The following is a 20196-nucleotide window of genomic DNA, read 5'->3' as shown; positions in this document are numbered from 1 at the left end:
GGCCCGCTGGTCCCCTCAACATCCCTGTGTTGAATATGAAAATATATTATAGTATAATGTGTTCAGTATGCAAGCTTGAAGGAAACCATATGAAAAGATCCCAGACAAAGAGCCTTCTGTGTTCCAACTGACCCCCCTCCCACCCTCATCCTTCGTCTGCCTCGATTGAGAGAGGGAGAGGGAGAGGGAGAGAGAGAGAGAGGTAAAAAGGGGGAGGTGTGTGTGTGTGCAGAGTCGTAGGAACTGAAAAGGGGCAGTACACACACTCGCTGCCTCACACGGCCAGACCCACCGGAGTACAGGTGAGCAGCAAAAGCCAAAACAGGAAGGAGGAGAATCCTGGAATTTTATCTGTCGCTGTGAACTTGTGACAGACTTTGTCACCTGCAGCACATTATGTTTATCTGTACGGGGTAAGACACTATCTTTGTTTGGAGAGAGGGAGAAAGAGGGAGAGCAGGGGGAGTGAAGCAGTGAACTGGAGCAGAGGAGAGGAGGGAAACTTTGAAAGTCTTTGTTTGAGTAGATGACAAACATCTGTGGCTGCTGTTTTTCCCCTCGGTGCGGGCTGCAGGCTGTGCAGAGGGGGTTGACTGGCTGCATTAGCCCTGTGGTCACTGATATCCGAGCCTATTGTCCTGACTGTATGGAGCCTGCTGTGTAGCCAGGTTATAGACTTGAACTGCACTGTGTAACACTAGGAGGTGTATCCAATTAAAGACCTGGCTGGAGGTGTATTGACTTTCATATATAAGTAATTGCTTCCTGTTAACGCAACAGGTGAGGCCCATTAACTGCTTTACAGGGGGGCAACTGTAGGTTTTGTTCTGCCATATGTCACGTACATATATTCACCTTTAGTTTGCTGTGACGGAGAACTGTTTGCAAATGTCTTTGAATGTAGAAAATAAAAATGCTAAAAGTAATTACCTCCTGCAGCATTGATATTATATGAACATTTGTAGAAGTGCTCGTACTTTCTCCCTTTGAGCTCTAACAGTTTTCAGATTATGGCTCTGATTGTTTTCGAGAGTTCCTCCCTCTTGGCACCAGATCATACACACCTACTTCAAGTATTTATCTTCACCTCTTGAAGCCCTCCACCTGTGACTGCGAGAGTAGGATGAGCTGCACACGAAGCAGACTCCTCATTACAAGGTTTTCCCTCTCTGCATGATTTACGACTGTGCTTGCATGAAAGTGAAAAGACAACCAGAAGAGGAAGAGACTCAGACATTTGTTTCTTTTATTGGAGTCTGCGCCTCGCTATGTTTTAGATGTCAGTCATCAGCCGGCACAAGCCGAGGCATGTTGACTATCATGGCTTCCTGAGGAATTATGAACCAGGAATGCCAAATTTGGAGCGCTACCCAAAATTATTTGCTGCAAGAGCCCTTGAATGGCTCTTTGTCTGAGTGAGAGAGAGCAAAGGGCCCTGCTAAAGCCTCTAGCATTCACAGCTGAATGATTTTCGCCTGACAAACTGTCAAGGATCCAAGCAAAAAAAGGCGAAAGATTACAGAGATATAGCAGCTCTGCCCCAGAGGTATTCAATGATAAAGGCTTGCCAGTCAATGTCGTGACCAGATGCCTTATTATGAGCCTGGTAACTGATACACTTTTAAAGCCTTACAGTAGGCGGAGGAATGCTCACCTGACATCCGCACATCTCACATACCTAAACACATGTGCGCCCAGAGCAGCTGATGATGTACAGATGCCATACCTGAGGTGAAAACGCATGCACTATATGAGTTATTAGGTGGCTGACATGCTTTCTGCATGTTGGCTATTGATGCAGATGTCTCATAAATGTACAAGGTAACGGCCAGGAGGGACAAATGAATGATTACAGTTTGCACAGCTGCCAGAGACATTTCTTTTGTGTGTCATCACTATACGAGACATGCTGCAGAGAGCTAATGGATAGATTTGATGTATGAATCCTTTGTATGTTGACGATGTACAGGAACTCTGTGATTACACACTAAAAGTTGCCTACGGGCCAGACTGTAAATGATATCCTTGGCTCTAATCATGGGGGTCAATGGGTGGCAAAGGAAAACTGTGCGTGGGCGGGAGCTGGAGCTGAGCTGGACAGGTGGGCACTGTAAAATACCTTTTGAACCTCAAGGTAATTGAAGGGTAGAGAGGAGGAGGAGGAGAGATGACATCAGATCTTAGGTATGGCAAGTAGATAGGATCAGTTGGAGATATCAAAGTTTGTTTGGGAGCACACTCAAGCTGGATATTAACAAGCTGGGACCAATGAGGGAAAAAAAAACAGATTGCGGCAGATGTGGATTTCAAGAGTCCGTATGTGTGTGTTTTGTCTTTAGAGCCAGAATTAAGTCTGCATCTCTGCTCATGTCAATTTTCAGTGTCCTACATCTGTTCTTTGTCCGGCAGTTAATAAATATTTGCAGACCGAATCAAAGAGAGCACTCAAGGCGAATGTTAATCAATCATGTACTGCTGCATTAGGACATGTGTTCAGAAAACATCTAACAAGAGAATGTAACAAGACAAGGTACTAATCTAAAAAGACAATGTCAGTCCCCAAATGAGCTCCAGATTGATCCAAACACATCTGGGGGAATCAAAGAGCTGTTGTCAGAGCGTCCAAACAATACCGGCCTTCATCTCTCCTCACTTGACACGATCACGCCAGTAAGCTGAATTGTGGAGGATTTTTTGTTGTTGTTTTCCCTGCGGGGGGGCGGGGTAGTGTTTTGTTTGGGCTGATTGTGTTCAGGGGGCCAATGAGCCGTCCTCCCACAGACCGTCATGACTTAGCTGTCACGTCGGAGTGCATCTCCACAGAACACAGTCTTTAAGGGATGCAAACGAGTTCACTTGCACAGGCGCCTGCACACCTTCAGGAGAGATGAATGTGAGCGGGGTTGCGATGCCTGTAAGGAATCAGTGAAAAGGCAAGTAATGACTGTGTTTCAGCCCTCCCACTGCTGTTACAGTGGTGACTCTTGAGCAAAAACAAACCATGATCGGTGTCAAGGAGAGGCAAGTCTGATCAAGGACAAGGACGTGAAAACACCGGTTTATTATTACAGAATGTGCCAGTGGGTCTTATTAGCTTTGAAGGAGGAACATGACACTGCTGAGCTAATGAAATGCTTTAACGGATAAAAGATAGATGTCACTGTAGGACATTCAAGTGTTTGTTTGTCTGCATGGAAATCTTTAATCCACATTCACTTTCTCACTGACCCTGAGGCAGAGATAAAGCACCAAAAAAGCATTTTTTTTGGCAGGTTACTAAAGATTTTCAACCCTAAAGTCTTAATGGATTGGGACCTTCCTTCCGTCTTTGGAGGCCACACTCACTTTATCACGTTCAGTCTTTTATAAAGGCGTCTCCTCATTTCCTTCTCCACCCTTTTATCTTGACTGTACAGTTCAAAGAGCAAAGGCTGATCCTCATCTCTGAAGACAGAGAATTGGACTTTCATTGTCCCGAAAATGGACAAAGGTTGAGATTCTTTGGAAGTAAAACAATATTCATTAAAAGTATTACGTGAGCCAAGCAGAGTCTATTAAAATGAGCCACTTCCTTAAAAACCCATTTGTTTTTGTTAAAAAACTGCAGACTCCGTGTCGGCACAGAGGTCAGGTCTTTTGGACTGCTTTCTTGAAACCATCATGTGTAATACTTTAAATCTTGCACAAAGCAGTGGGTTTAAACTCGTGCCATTACACAAAGGGCGATAATGGAAAATCGAGTAGGATTCTTGTACCAGCTGTTTGCCAAGGCTGCGGTTCGCGAAAGTTGTGGGCAGATGTAACATCCAGCTTTTGTCTTTGCAAATGTCACATTTAAATAACATAATTGAAGAAAAGTGTGGTTTCACATAACTGATTTTTAACATGCATCTGTTTTTCTGCAGGTGGTTCTGGGCAGGAAATGGACACGAGAGGGATTAGATAAAGTACGGCGACCTTTCATCCCCTGAACGGTCCTTATCTACACGTTAAGCTTGGTCCACCAAAATAAAACAATTAAGGACTGGCTGAACAATCAGAGCACTCTATTCAACAAGAAGCAAAACAAACCAACTGAAAATCTGAGAGAAGGAGCTGCTGACAGCATTCATGAGGAACTTTTGATGCATTTAAGTATTAATCAAAACTACCAACAGAAAAAATAAGAACTTTCCTTTTCAATTGCGGCTTTGTGAATAAACAAAGAAAGAAACTGATTATCCTGCCTCCAGAGGCGGTGTCTGGCTTTAATGTATAAGAAATAACACAGGACACCAGAATAAAGAAACTTGAACTGAATACATTAGAGCTCTGACTACAAACCAGTCTCTGGAATGACCTTTCCATAGTGAAATGTTATTCCTTGCATGGACCTAACAGCAGGAAGCTGCCATATACACAGTTCCTCTACACGTCACTGCAGAGTTATGATCTCCAAGATAAAGGGCAGATCCTTTTCTCTGAAAGAAAAATAATCTGCGGACGGGAGATTGGGATGCAGACGAAAAGCATGTTTTGGTGACCGAAATAGCAGAGGAGGAAGGAGCAACGTCTGGGAAAGAAAAAAAGGAGTGTACGAGAGATGCAAGGAGAGAAGATTGGACTGTTTCTCAGCCCTCTGTGCCAGATTTTTAGTAGAGGACAACAAACTTGTGCAATTTTAGTGGCAGTCGTCCATGGGAACACATCCAAGGCACATTGGAGCTGACCCTCCTGGGAGGTCCTGTTAGATAGAGAATAATACTGCATGAAGACCAGAGCGTACGTCTTCCCTCAAGTTTCGGCTGACTACAGGAGAACATTTGGAAGGATTATTGCTGAAAGGGGAGCCATGACCGGAAGCAGCAACCTGGAAAGCTGAGCTACTCCTTTCCCTTTCCCTTTCTGTGTGTTTTCTTGCATTTCCAAACGCATTCACTGCCTGCCAGTGAGGACCAAATCTTCCATCTTCCAACTGGACCGACAGTTTCATCTTGTCAGGATAGAAGATTGAGCTGACTGGAACGAAACCCTCACATATCCCCCTGCTGAAGGTTTTGTTTCTGCTGCTGCAGAAGCATTTTACCGTGGGTCGCGATGGAGATGGACAAGGGACATGTGCCTATCAGGAGAGGGGTGAGCTGGAGTCCAGGAGGACTGAGGAAACCTCTCCAGGCAACGCAAAACATGCACACCCCTGGGACGGAGTGCAATGCATCATGGGAGAAGACAGGATTCAACAAAGAACAGATGAGCCGGAAAACAAGTAAGTGTTTGTTTATCTGGCGTTTTCTGTCCTTACTCTGGGAGCCTGAGCTGCAGCAGGACAGTGTATCATTACTTTGCTGCTTCATAACACAGAAACCTAGTTGTAAATACATTTCCAGTGCTTTGTTTGTAGTGCTGGTTCAATGCAACAGTATGGCCTGAACTACAGTATATTATCACATCTGAAAAGCTATAACTGAGAGGAGCAGACAGCAAATAGAGAAAACAGGCAGCCCTGCTTTGTCAGTGCAACTTGAGGCAGTGAGGCTCTTCATGAAACATCTGTTTCCATGGCGTGAATATACAGGCTTCCCCAACAGCAATGGAAATGCAATCATGCATCACTGCTAAAGGGTTTAATACACAACACAGCCACTGACAAAACTGGGCCAAGTTGTTGCAAAAGTTGCTGGAAACTTCTTAAAGGAGACATATTATCCTTTGTGTTTTTTCTCCTTTTCTTCAGTGTTTTATATAGATACTTGTCCATGTAAACGTTTTTGAAAGTTAAAAAGCCCATAGTGTTCACCAGCAGAAGCTCCTCTCTCCCACAGAAAACAATGCTCCTGAAACGCATCGTCAGTAGTCCCGCCTTTAACCCCGAGACTTTGTGACATCACACTACGTCAACATGTAGCACATGTGCATAATTTCCACTCAGTGGATTCAGCACAGCTGCTCTGTTGTTGTTAGCGGGGCTGGGTCAGGCGTGTGTGGGCTGACCAATCACAGCAGACTATTCAAGAGGGGCCTTAAAGAGACAGGAGCTAAAACAGAGCGTTTCAGACAGGGGGAATACAGAGGTGCAGCACTGGACAGTATGACAAAACGGATGTGTTTTTTGGCATTCGAGCACATAAACCTATTCTGATAGTAACCCAAAATAAAAGTATGAACTGAAAATGAGCACAAAATGTCTCCTCACAGACCTTTCTCTGTACTTTGAGTTGATGCACCAAAACATGTTATGGAACATGTTAAATGGACATATGGAAAAACACTGACGCAGTACATAACTGGAAAGATAATTACCTCTGGGTTGTCAAATGCAGCATTCAAAGACATTGTGCTGCAAGGAAGCATAACATAACAAAGGTCATGGCCATCAGATAATTGTCCCTGATACCGATCTGTAGCTCCAACACTGTTCCCATCACTCATTACTCACTAATTGCTTCCTCAAATGGAGCAAAGATAAACAAAAACAACAAAAAAACAGAGTTAAAAGTGGACTACACCTAAACTATATGAGCTGCAGGGCTTGGTTTCCACCTCTGAACATGGTTTTTATTTCCCCCATGGGATCCATGGAGAGTTTAGGTCACATTCAGTCCGGTAAGATCCCAGGACCTCTGTTAATCCTTGTCTTTCCATACCGCTTCACACATCACCCACGGGGGCCGGTGCTGTCATCCCGCTCACCCCGCAGCCATCGCCCAGAGAAAGATAACATCCGACAGGGTAATCTGACCTTTGATACACAAATGCAGGGCTGGCCCCCTGAGTTAAATCCCCCGCTGTGTGGGGGAGTTTGCCGTCTGGGATGAGGGGATGGGACATAGGGCAGAGGGATGAGGTAGAGAAAGTTAGAGGTCGGAAAAAGAGGGGGGTGAACAATGAGATGTGGAAGCTCTTGCATCATTCCCGAGGGCTGAGTTTTGTCTCTGCTGGAGGACAGGAAATTCCTCTCTTGCCCTTGCAGGTTGGAGCTCAGGGCCTAGAGGGTTCAATGAGGGCAGACACTTGGTCGGGGAGCGTGCACAATAAACGAACACACTTACATGGTGATATCCAGACAGACATGGAGGGTAGCAGAGGTCAGGTGTTGGATCTCTGGAGTCTCACTGGTTTAATCCATACGCACACACACAATCTGGACTATCTCTTGTCTCCCTTTCCCACTTCAAAGGCTGCAACGAGGGCCAGACACTTGCCTGCCATCACAGGACATTAGACGGAGATAAGCCGCTCAATACTTGGCCATTGATTGGACACCTCACCAGAACTGTCAAAACAAAGTGTAGACTGCTGAAACATCAATACTTTCTCAGCAGAAGCCTGGAGCTCTTCCCTCACAGGCATGTCTCCGGTTTTATAATTAGTTAGTGGAAACCCGGCAGAGGTGGTGGTGGTGGTGCAGATTTAAAAAAGTGAAAAAGAGCTGGAGGCTGTACTGTCTGTCATTCAGCCTCCAGCTACAGCCCCCCCTCCCCTCCTCCCTCCCTCCTCCCTCCTTCCCTGTCTGCCTGTCTGTGATCCGGACTGCGGAGCAAAAGAAATCCGATCCCGTGTCTCGCTACAGAAAGGGGGTGTGAAGCCATCAGACGCAGTTAGATTGAAAACTCTTGTGGAAGTACAACAAAACAGCGGAGCTCTGAATTTGACATGAGAAAGGTAAGGGATTAGGTACTATAAAGAGGATCCAGACAGACTAAACTTTCAGTTAGGATATTTTATAGGCTGGACTTGAATACAAAGTGAGGAAAAACTTGCCTGTTTTGTGAAGAAACTTGTTAGGAGCAGTGTGATGCTTGTTGCTACCGTCCATAAACTTCAGGTCTTTTTTCTCATAAATGAAAAAGTCGTAACCTCCATTGAACTTTTATCAGTTCCTTATGAGAGCAGTAATATGTGCTGAAACTTATGAATTCGTTTCTGAAACTCAGATTTAGCCTGTTTCATCAAGTCATTCTTGAGCAAAAGTAAAGATATCTTGTTAAAACATTACTTTGGTAACTGTGAAGTCACTCACAATTAATAGGCTACTTGAGTAAAAGTCTTAAAGCATCTGATGTTATATGTACTTAAGTACCAAGGGTAAATTTCTGGCAATAAATGTAACAAAGTATCAAAAGTAAGAGTAAAAGTAGAGGATCAGTAATAGAAATACTCAAGTAAGTGCAGTACTTGAGTAAATGTACTTTTTTAGGTTACATTCCATAACTGATCTTCATTATTTTACATATTACTGGGGATCAGTGGTGGAATGTAACTAAGTACATTTACTCAAGTACTGTACTTAAGTACAATTTTGAGGTACTTGTGGTTTTAATTGAGTATTTTCATTTTGTGCTACCTTATACTTACACTCCACTACATTTTGGATGCAAATATTGTACTTTTTACTTTAATACATTCATTTGATAACTTTAGTTACTAGTTGCTTTGCAGGTTGTATGCTGCAGCAGAGCCAAAGCAGAGCATTTTTAAATTTATTTATTTTATTGGCAATCAGGGGGAAAAAAACAGACTCTGTTAAACAGAAACAAGTATAGGTATAGTTAACTTTAATTTGTGCTTTTGATCCTTGAATACATTTAATATCAGATACTTTAAGACTTTTACTCAAGTTCTGATTATATGGGTAACTTCACTTTAACCAAAGTGATATTTTAACACGATTTCTCTACTTTTACTCAAGTATGAGTTTTTGGTACTTTTTACAGGAATGCCATGACTAAGTGGTGTCAGTCAGTTAGATAATAATCATTTTCCTACTCAAAAAGTCCACATTTCATAAAGAGTATCATTTGTTTTGTCAGAGATGCTCACTCTTTTGGCCCTGACATTGATCACTGATGGGATTTGCACCTGCGTGTTACTTGATAACCAGTCTCCACTGGAGGTGTTTACAGCGAGGACACTTCATTTCAAGCCTCGCTGCTCTGGCTCGATGTGCAATATTCAGGTAGCCTGCTTTATGAAAATTAAATAGCTAATAAAACATGTCATTGGGACCTGAGCTGGTATTCCCTCCCATATTGACAGCCTCGATAAAAGGCACTGAATATACAGTAAGTACCTGTGTGAGAGGTTGGTTCATTTCTTTGCGGCAGTCTATAAAGGACGGTGATTTATGCTCTTGCCAATAGTGCTGCTTGTTTAAAAGGTTTTGTGATGATGCTTTCATCCGTGTTATATTGTTGTCACAAATATGTAAAGGGGTCATTATATCAATCTCTTCTAGCGTCCCGTCCTGCCTTTCTCTGTCAGTGTCAGGTTGATTGATTTACCGTAGCTGGTGTTGACATTGAAGTGTTTCCTTGCAGAATTATCCGCCTCCATCATTAAAGGGTTTATTTTGTGTATGTAAACGGACTGCAAATTATTATAATCCAAATTAGCCCTATAGTCCCTTTTATATACTAAGATAATAAGATAAAAATCAGATAATAAACATATGCTATTGAACTTTAGATGTATTTATGTAAAAGGAACTCAGGGGGAACCCTACAAAGAGTTAATTTAATTACTGCGAGGGCAGACTTTAAGTCTGTAAAATCAATGACAGATGGATATTATTCCTCTTACTCAGAGAATGATCATGTTAGCTTTATACTCTGTGCCAGGAAAAACCACATGCAGAATGAGCTTTATAGGAAACCTTGAGAAGTGAATGATTTACGCATAATTAATGTGATTGACACACGATTACATCAAATAATGTAGCTGCCTGGATCCATCACCTTATTAAATGAAGAAGGAGCCGTAGCTGTGCCAGCTGTCTCAGAAACCTCCGGGAGGGACGTCAAATATCTTCCATCAGTCAGAGTTACATGAGTTGGATGAATAATCTACCAGATGTGTCACCGCAGCAAGCTATTCTCCTTTCAAATGTCCATCAGAGAGTCTTAAAGGTTTTCTTTCTGTTAAAAATAAAGCAAAGATGCAGCTTAGATTTTCCTCTTGTGAACTCTGAAGCATGATGTAGTCGCTATATTTAAGATGGGAACACTTGATTGTATAGTATGTTTATAGAAAACAGTTAAAAGATGTCATTTTTGGAAGCGATAGATTGTAAAAGTGGTCTATTAAGGGTTCGAGCTGAAGCACTGCACAAATTAACTACAGAGAGAAACCAAAGGCATGTTGGAAGCTCAGGCAGGGAGTTTTCTCAGCGGTGGAGGAATGCTCAGGGAGGGACTACTGCAGATGGCAGAGGAAATAGCTCCGCTGCCTGGAATGGAGCTCTTAAGCTCAGAAAACAAACTGCAATTTTAACATAGACATGTCTTATCCAATGATTTCAAGGTAATCAGCACGACCGCAACATGAGTGTAAGACCGGATTGACACCAATTTCTTTTGGCTCTGACCTAGAGTGTTTTATGAACTCCAGTCGACAAGCTTTTGTGTCTTTCTTATTAAAATTTTTATTTGAAATGTTCCTCCGCCTGTGTCTGTTAGTTTCTTCGTCTGCAGCTCCGATCTGCTGAGTCAAGTGTCCACAAAGCCGTGTTGGTTGGAATAAAAAGTACTGCGAGGAACAATCAAAACCATATGGTTTAGAAACAATTATGTGGGTTTTAAAGAGAATATTAAATCCCAGACTTGTTAAAAATTTGTCCTTGCTGGTTCTCTTTATTTGTACATGAAAGCAGTGTGGTGAGCTATAATTGGATGTTGCGGGAGTTGTCTTTGTTTGAACAGTAGATGTAGCACATCGCTAATTCTCGAAAGTTAGGGTCCATTTCATCTTTAATCAGTCTTTAAAACCTCATGTTTCTCTAATTGATCAACCTGCCTATTCTTTCTCCTTTCACACCAGATCTGACCCGGAGTGCCAGTTTATCGGAGAAGGAGCTGAAGGAAGCTCGTGTCAGGAGTCAGATCATCGCTGCTCAGCTCACCATCCCTTCCAACTCCAGTTCCAGAGGCGTGCAGCTCTTCAACCGGCGCAAGCAGAGGGTCAGCGCCTTCACGCTTGAAAGCTGTGGAGAGGGTTCAGAGGGGGACAGAGCTGAGAATGTGAAAATTGACCCCTCATGTAACAAACAAACATGGGCAGAGAGGAGCAGTGAGGAGAAGGATAGAGATCTGAACTTTAAAAATAGCTCTACCAAGCCACTCTTGTCGCCACCTGGGAGGGTACATTCAGTAGGTGGTATCAAGGCGGACCCAGGTAAGGATTCACACAAGGAAGAGGTCATGGAGGAGCATGTTATCCAAGAGAGGCATTTCCTCCCTGTCAAGGAAGAGCAGGAGGAAGAGGAAGAGGCAAGAGATAAAATCCACGAGGAGCTTGAGGACAAAGTCAAGGATGAGATTCCCCCTGGAAGTAATAATACTGATCCAGTTCTGATTGGACATGCTGAAGGGGAAGCAGAGATAAATGGGGGCCAAGCGGGGCCACTTCCCACTGGAAAGCTTCTTAATGGCTGCCACAGTACTTCTGGGCCTGAGAGAGTGTCTATGACCGCATCCAAGCAGACGAGCACCATCATCAATCGAACTGCCAGGCCCTTTTTCTCACCGCTGACGGTGCAGTCTCCAGAGGCAGTCAGCCCTGTCATGGACATTCCCCCTCCTCCTTCTTACTCCACTCCTCCTCTCCCTGCTTTCACTGCTCCCCAGCCTGTGGCGTTCTCACCTCCACCTCCGCCTTCGTATCCCACACCTCCTTTACCTGCCTTTACAAACCAACCCCCACAGGCCTACTACTCCACTCCACCTCTGATGTCTCCTGTCATGTCCCCTGTCATGTCTCCTTCCTCACCTCCACCATCCCAGTTCCCTGTTTCTTCTGTATCTCAGTACCCACCCATGCCCCATTACGGCCCTCCTACAGCACCCAAACCCTCCACCTTTGTTCCTCAGCCTGCATCAGAGAGAAAACCCATAGCAATCAAAACAGGCATACTTGAAGAGGGCGCTGCTAGAAGGTCAAATAGGAAGGCAATGTTCACGTTCAAAGAGAAGACAGTGATGGCTCCGAATCCCGAGCTGCTCTCTCTGGTGCAGGGGGCAGATGAAAGGAAGAAGCACGGACAGAGATCTGTGCCCGAGCCAACGTCTGAGGAAGAATTGCTGGCTCTGGGTGCAGAGGCCTCCAACTTCCTCACCAAGGAAGAGGAACGGGCAGAGGAGGCAAAAGCACCAGAGTGGTCTTCCTGCCTCAAGAGCTCCAGGACCCGACCGAGGGCCGAGCACAGGCCAGAGCAGAACCTCACCAATGTATCAGGAAAGGGTGCTGAGCTGTTTGCCAGGCGTCAGTCCAGGATGGAGAAATACGTTGTTGAGAAACAAAACACAGGGCAAATGAGGTCTCCTTCTCCAACAATGTCTCTGCCTCCATCTTGGGTGTACCCATCCAACATGCCAGGCAGGGTCAAGGCCATTGCTAAAAGCTCTGACATGAGCGCACAGCTTTCACAAAACCTAAAGGCCCAACAAGCAGTCAAGCAGAAACCGAGGCCTAAAGCTCCAGCACCGGAGCCAGTTCCAGAGCCACCTACTTTAGAAAATGGTTGCTCCAAGATAGAGATGGACCTGTCAAGGCACCGGCCGTACCAGCTTAACTCTTCCCTCTTCATCCTTAACCCAGCCAAAGACCCGCTCAGTACCTTACCCAGAGGAGCACCACATGCCAAGAACCTGATGCCTACCCAGTCTTTCTCTAGACAGACTTCCTTACCTAATAACCCTCCGTCTCACTTCAGTACCCAGTGTATGTCTCCACAGCTGTCTCACAGCCCCACAAGAGGACGAGCAGAATATCCTTCAAATCCAGCCTCGGGGCAGCTGAGGATCAGTTCTCCTATGTCTGCCTTTTCTCCAGAGCGAGTGTCCTCCCCTCGGTCAGGGGTCCAGGCACCAAGGCCCACTTTTTCTGCCAAGAAGGCAGGGATTGCGCCACAGGTGTGGAGACCCTCTCTGTACTACTTTTAGTAAATGTGTTGACTTCACTGGGATTTTTTGTAGTGATTACACACAAAACTGATTTTAGAAGTGCTACTATTTACAGTTTACTACACTTTTGCTTCATCTTATGCCTTCTTCTTATACTCTCTATACTCTATAACTTATCTCTTGCATTGTAGGTTTTTAACAGAGTGGAATCTTTTTTTATGAGTGAAATGTTTTAATCGTCAGCAAACAATGCAAGCTGCATGAAAAGCAATAATAACTCAACTGGCAGCGAGACTTTGTCTGACTTTAACAGTATTATCTAAGTGAATGCGTCTTAATTGCTCAGAGGATTTATAATTGTATTTTCTCCACAGTAACAAACACCCAAATTATCATCAGTTTGAATAATAATGTGCCTTGATGTAATCAGATAAGTTTCATGCCCAGAGCTACTAAGCTCATCAGCGCTGAAAAAAAACTTCAATTTTCAGGACGTTTTGAAATATAATGAGAAAAAACCTCACACTTTTTCCACTTTGTCTCCCAATTCTGTGGGCACTAGGGTGATACTGTCTTACAAAGCACTTTAACAGATGGTCTGGCATCTGCTTTATGATCTATGATTTGCAATTTAATGCTGCTCACTGACGAGAGCGAGAGAACTCCTTTTATGTCTTTATGTCTTCAGGGTAATTTACTCTGCTTTGTAGCATTTTCTACCTAAATATATGGTGTATGCTTGGATTCTTTGATGTTTCAAACCAGCAGGCTGCATACTAACTTGCACCATGGACCTACATACAGTATATACTGTTTTCGTGACTTAAAGCAGTAATTCCTGAAGAATTTTCCTCACAGGATATCATATATCACTGTTGATGTAGACTGCAGGGTTTATGTATGTTTCATTTCATAAACTATGATTCACTGCTCTTCTCTGCTGTTCTGCTGTCTGTTCTGATTAATTTCTTGTGTTCAAGTGAATCTTTCCTTCTGTGATTAAAGCTTTATGCTAACACTCTCCCTGTGACCTCTTTCTCCTTTTTCTCATTTCCTGACTTCACTGGCTTCTATCAACCATCCATTTCCCCGTTAAGTGTTTGTTATTTCACTTCCCTGCCTTTATTGCAAAGACATGCCTCTGTTAAGTACACAGATTATTTGCCACAGAGGACACATCTATTATAAAACTCAGTATGTGACATTTAAAGCCCAGAAGTGATTATAAGAGCTTGCCATTTCAAAATGCTTTACACGTAAGAATCTGAGTTATGTGTGTTCGTGTTCAGACCTGACCCTTTGGTCTTGTTGGTCTTGAGGAGCTCAGACGTTCAGACAAATGGGATGATGACCTTTGACCTGGGCCTTGTGTCTTTCACAGATGTCCCGAACTTTGTAACATTAATCTTAAAACACCATAACATCTCAGATCCTGTAACGGTCGAGACAGTCCTCTTATCATTATTATAGTGGAGATAGTTTTCTCTTAATTAGTTTGTGCATAAAATGGAAAGCGACACTTGCTTCAGTCGGGTAACTTCATATCCCTGTAAAGGTTAACCACCTCAGGAAGAGCAGATGACAGAAACCTGAGAGAGACACTAAAGACCAGGCCTATGTGCTGGTAAACACACACAGTAGAAGGGAATGCACAGAGATGACCTGAATGAAACCTTGACTCAGACTGAACACATTAAAACAGATTCACTAAAATGTGTCTTATTCAAGTCAAGTTTCACAGTATAATATTGGTCGTTTGTGAATTTGTGGAAAGCAAAGTGTCCTGTCATGGTCAAATCAAAAATAAGGGCATTTAATTATTACAAAGTTGTATAAGCATTATCCTACAATCTACAATCAAAGTATGTGTGTTTATAAAAGTCTAAAAATCATTATTTGTCATGCTCCAACAGACACCAAAGGACTCCTCCCCGGATGAAACCCCCAATGAGACTCCCACGTCAACCAGGACGCCCAGCCTTACCAGACGTTTCAGCAGCCCAGAGGGCCCCATTGCTGGTGCCTGGAGTCCCAGCCTCCAAGCTAATCGCCCCTCCACTACCATGTCTAGCCGCTCGGTTACTTCCCCTGTGTCCTCTCCCCTGGGTACAAGATGCCAATCCCCAATGGCCAGCCAGAATATCCAGTTTTCCACCTCTACTATAACATCCAGACCCTCCCAGACATCTACAGCCAACTCTCCACGCTCTCCTCCTTGGGGTTCAAGATGTCAGTCCCCAATGGTGAACCAGAACACCCAGTCGTCTGGCGTCTCCTCCAATCCTAGTTTCAGACCTTCCCAAACTTCTACCACTACTTCTCCTCTTTCTCCTCCTTGGGGTTCAAGATGCCAATCCCCAATGGTAAGCCAGCCATCTTCCACTGTCGCCTCCATGTACACATCCAGACCCTCCCAAACCTCCACCGCCACATCCCCACGCTCTCCTCCTTGGGGATCAAGATGCCAGTCCCCAATGGTGAGCCAGAATACTTCCACTGTCACCTCCATTTTCACACCCAGACCAACCCAAACATCCACAGCCACATCCCCGGTCTCTCCTCCTTGGGGCTCACGCTCCCAGTCTCCTGCACTCTCTCAGACCAGTTTATCCTTCCCTACCACAAAGCCTCTATACACATCCTGTGCCACCTCTCCTGTTCCCCCACCCAAAGACAGTCGCTGCATGTCCCCCATTGCTAATAGCCTAGACTCTAAAGCCAACCATCGCCTCCTGGCTAAGAACATCATCAATGCAGCAAAACGTAAAAACAGCCCCTCTCCTGGAGCACTGAGCGGTCAAAGCCACCCCATCTCACCTCTGGGGAATTCACACCATGGCTACGACTGTCACAAACCACCCATCAGCCCTTTCCAGTCACGGGCATTGGGGGCCCAGTCGCCTACCTTCACCAGCCCGCCTCCCACGCCAACACAGAGGATCTGCTCCCCTGTGAGGCTTTACAACACTCGCTCCCTCACCGACTCTGATGCCTCTGTTGAGTCTGAAGACTCTGGCCTCCGATCGCCTGGCCTCCACTCCTACAACACTTGTCCCCGTGGGTGGGGAGGTAGCCTGAGGGTGAAGAGAAGCACCGTCTCCACTGACCTGTGAGGGTGTTAATGAATGACAATGGCATTATTTTACTTTTCATAGACTTTTGTGGCATTGGATCAAGCAGAAAAAGAGTTTCTGATCGCATTACATCAAACCAACACAGGTATTAGATAAGTTCTGTAGCTCTGGATACTGATCCTGGATGATAATAAATGTTGTATCGTGTTAGAATACGTATTTCATATGACTCACATTCATAGTATGGACTGACAAGAACAAGCTTTTTACATAACGCAGTTGCTGTGGCTTGTACGCTTCTTACATACCAAAAAGTGCGAAAGAATCAAAATGACCAAAAATATTTGAATTCACGTCAATGAATGTTATACTTTTTACGCTTTCATCAATTTAAAATGCTATTAAATGAATCGTCATTATGTTTGCTGGTCTGACGCAAGTCAAAATGGGAAGAGACTTAAAAAATGTAAGGCATAGAAGGGACAAATGAATGAGAAATGTGTAAATATGTAGCTCATCGGACTGTACAGTACTTTGGTTAAAGGAGACCTATTAGGCTTAAAGAGACAGGAGCGTTTCAGACAGAGGGGGAGTACAGTACTGCAGCACTGGACAGTATTAGATTTTTTGAGCACTAAAGCATGTAAACCTTTTCTAGTAGTAACCAAAATAAAATAATGAACCTAAAAATGAGCATAATATGTCTCCTTTAAGGATTTCTCATTGTACCGTATTAGTAAAGTACAAACCGAACTGGGTAAAATGAGTCCCATCATTTATCCCTGACAATAACACAGTGGTAGGTAGGACACATGCTATTCACATTATCACACATGGTCAAAGTATTCATCACAGTTTATTATGCATTTTAATTAATGGAAAATAAATCATATGCATAATTATCGCAGTGCAATAATCACAGTATATATATGTTGCTTTGTGTGCTGCATTTAAAATGAATGTAAGCTTTACAGACAGATGGACGGAGAGTGACAGAAAAAAGGATGTGCACAGTGTGAGGAGTTATGTGGAGCATCGATGGAGCGTTGACGACCCTGTTTAATCAAACACTGATACCATGTTTCAGGAAAAAAAGATTTCAAAACGTTTAACGATGATGAACAATTAATTGAACAAATGTTATATGATATTCATGCCCGAGTTTTGTTGTTTTTGCTGACCACAAACGTGTGGTCACAAACACGATGTGTTTCACGAGGAGCAGATTAACATATTTTGTGCCTGTACTTACAAAGTGCCTTTTGGGATGAGGTTTAGAGTGTGACACAAGTAGATAAGGTACAACAAAACGTTGTTAGATATCCATGGGAAGAGGAAGGTTAGCGAATGTTGTGTGTTTGTATGTTTAAGTGTTTGTGAGAAAAGGATCAGAGGAATGGGTTGTATTTTAAATACATACATAACTCTAATGTACATTCTCTTTAACTTCTAAAGTTTCTTTTTTATACTTGATTTGCACTTCTGTTTATTCCATTTCAGTTGCTAAGATGGGGTTGTTCAAAACAAGATTTGCCCAAGCAGGTGTGAGTCATACACAACTGACTTTCTGTTTTGAGTGCAGGGTCGTTGAAAGTCATTTTACACCATTCCCATCACACAACAGATCATTCCTTCACTACCTGACCTGCAGGCCAAAAGCATCAGCACATTTCTAAATATTAACTTCTGTGTGTCCTTTGAGTGACAGAGACACCTGCTACATGGTGACCTGGCTCCTTCAGCAGGACTAAGCCTATCACTGTCATGGATTGGTTTCAACCTGGGTCACCCCTGTGCAAACGAACACTGCTGACATCCTCAAACACAGATAATAATCATTGCAGTTCTCATACAAAATCTTCTGAGGGTTCTGTGATTGCATGCCTGCATTTTATTTTTTCAATACAGCTAACTTTTCTCTCATTTCATAACTGTATGATGTCTGAAAATAAATGCAAAATAAAAAGTGATGACACACCAACTTAAATATTGTATAATTTGTCTCTTTTGAATTGAATAATTCATAACAGCCTGACCTGAGAATAGTGGCATTAGATTAAATAATATAAGCTTGAGTAGTCATTTTCCCTTTTTTTATAAAATGCTCTACAAAAATGAATTAAGTAGGTGACTCATGGGATACTGTTGAATTAGGCTTTTGATTATTTAATGAATTTGCCTTTATTGTAGACTCTGAAATGGAAAAAATGAGGACAAAATGAGAGTTTTCATTCATTAACTCTTTAATGGAGAAATGAAATCAGATAGAAATGTTGCCAGGTTGCGAGCCTGACTGGATCATCACTTAACGTTCATTTCTTGCCCAGTGGCAGACAAAATATCATAGTGAAAGCAAAGTTTATTGGGAACCGGAGATGGTCTCATTATGCTTTGGTCATTACATCCTACAATTAGCATTTACTTCATAATGACAAGTTAAAGCGAAAAGACTTTTAAGGTAAAACTAAATATATACACTAAATGCATCAGTAAAGAAAAAGCCAAAAGATAAATCTGAGTTTAAAGAAATTATTTAAAGGGGACAGTGAGTTTGATCTGAGGCAGCGAGTTTCCTCAGCTGACAGGTCACCTTGGGCGACACGTCGAGATTTTGGACCCCTTAGTCGGGACCTGCCAGAGGATCTCAAGCTGTGATCCGGCTCAGAAGGAGTTAGCAGTTCAAAGATCAGGAGAAAGAGCCTGACCATTCAAAGCTTAAAAAAAAAAGGCGCAGTATAATCTTAAACATCGATTCCAAAATGGCAGATAACCTGTGAGGGATAGTAAGGACTGATGTGATGTGGTCACTTCACTTAGGAGTGTTAAAAGCTCGGCAGTGGCCAAGTTGCCGTCTTTGAATGTTTCACCTGCTGATACCTGAGTAATGTGTGGCAATAGTCAAGGAAGGAAGGACAGAGTAGTGAAGGCAATAAACAAGGATGACCTTTTCTAAATCTACGAAGAAAAGGCATGACCCGATCGGTTAAATGTCTCAGTTGGACAAAACTTTTGTTACCTGAGCATCAAAAGAGTGAAATGTTGTTTTTTTTTAAATGATTAGATAAGACACCCAGACTATAGGAGAGATGGTTAATGCTCTCATAGCTGAAGGACCAGAAAAAGTAATGATAAATATAACTATTTTAGCGGGGTAACACATAATATGGAATACACTGGCGGTAAAAGGCTTTATTGAAACATACAGTTGTGTATCAATGATCATCAATATTACATCAATCCATGATTTGCTCCTGGGGTGAATGAGTCCAACATAGTTTTTCACATGGCTGATAAAAGCCAGAATGAGTAGGATTTGTCTGTTGCAGTTTATTAAATCCACTTTCAAAGTTGCCCCCTTCTACCCGGCACAACGGCTCCTCTTGGATAGCACCTGGTCATTACATTTTTCCTGCCCTTGCACCCTATACTGTTATTTGCTCGAGGCTACACATCTTCTGCCCAAAGGCTGCTCGGAAACGTCTGCAAACCACAAAAACAAGAAAATACAGACAGAGGGCGGTACGGTCTCTGCAGACACAGACTTCTCGTGGGTCATAAATAATGATGAGAGCTCACCTGAATATACAATCTTTTTGGGAAAATCACCACTCATTCTATCTTTGTTTTCTGACTTTGTGGCTCACTGTGTCGGAGGCTGAGCTGAGGTCAACGAGGATTAAAATGCAGAGTGCAGGCTCAGTGCTGTGTGGAGAGTGAAAACCACAGTGAAATATTTCAGAAATTTGACTGTTGTTCATGAAAGAAATCACTTGTGTGGAGAATAATCCTATGCAGTGCCACCAAAGTGAGGATTCATATTTCATCTAGTCATTAACCCTTAACAGCACTTCAACAGCCCCTCCAGTCCAATGTTTTTAGAATTAAAGTCATATAAACAAAAAAGTTATAACAATACAAACTTAATCGATGTCTGTAATTGCAACACAATATCTAGTTATCACTGATATATTATTTATTTGCAGTCCATACAAACATATCTCTCTTTATGCTGCTTTTCCCTTTGAATATGCTCAAAAGTCGTTTATCAACCAAAATACAGACATATATAGAGGATCAACCACCACACTTGTAGACTTGTTTCTTCAGTTTTACAGTGTTGCTTCGTGTCAGTGCAACATACTACATATTTGTGGTGATAGTGGGGGGACTGAAGTGTCCCCGACAGCAAGCCCTCAGGGGGGAAAAGAAAGGCAAAGCCACATTTATCACAGGCTCATAGACTGCCC

General features: G+C 43.1%; 1 protein-coding gene across 2 annotated transcripts; it reads left to right on the top strand.

Moving 5' to 3' along the window:
- Nucleotides 1-243: 243 nt before the first annotated feature.
- synpo (synaptopodin) lies at nt 244-17930 on the top strand. Of its 2 annotated transcripts, none has more exons than XM_084353194.1 (4): nt 244-302; nt 3906-5245; nt 10795-12884; nt 14789-17930. In XM_084353194.1, the coding sequence occupies exons 2-4, from the start codon at nt 5077-5079 to the stop codon at nt 15986-15988; spliced, it is 3459 nt and encodes a 1152-aa protein (XP_084209320.1). In that variant the 5' UTR covers nt 244-302; nt 3906-5076; the 3' UTR covers nt 15989-17930. The 2 variants fall into 2 exon arrangements, with proteins under 2 accessions (XP_084209320.1, XP_084209319.1); XM_084353193.1 differs by having other exon boundaries at nt 261-413.
- The last annotated feature ends 2266 nt before the right edge of the window (nt 17931-20196 follow it).

The sequence above is a fragment of the Pagrus pagrus genome (genome assembly GCF_965226575.1).
Source record: "Pagrus pagrus genome assembly, chromosome: 5".
In the NCBI taxonomy this organism is placed as follows: Eukaryota; Metazoa; Chordata; class Actinopteri; order Spariformes; family Sparidae; genus Pagrus; species Pagrus pagrus.
The sequence above is the reverse complement of the archived record's forward strand: the minus strand, read 5'-3'. Positions and strand labels throughout refer to the sequence as shown.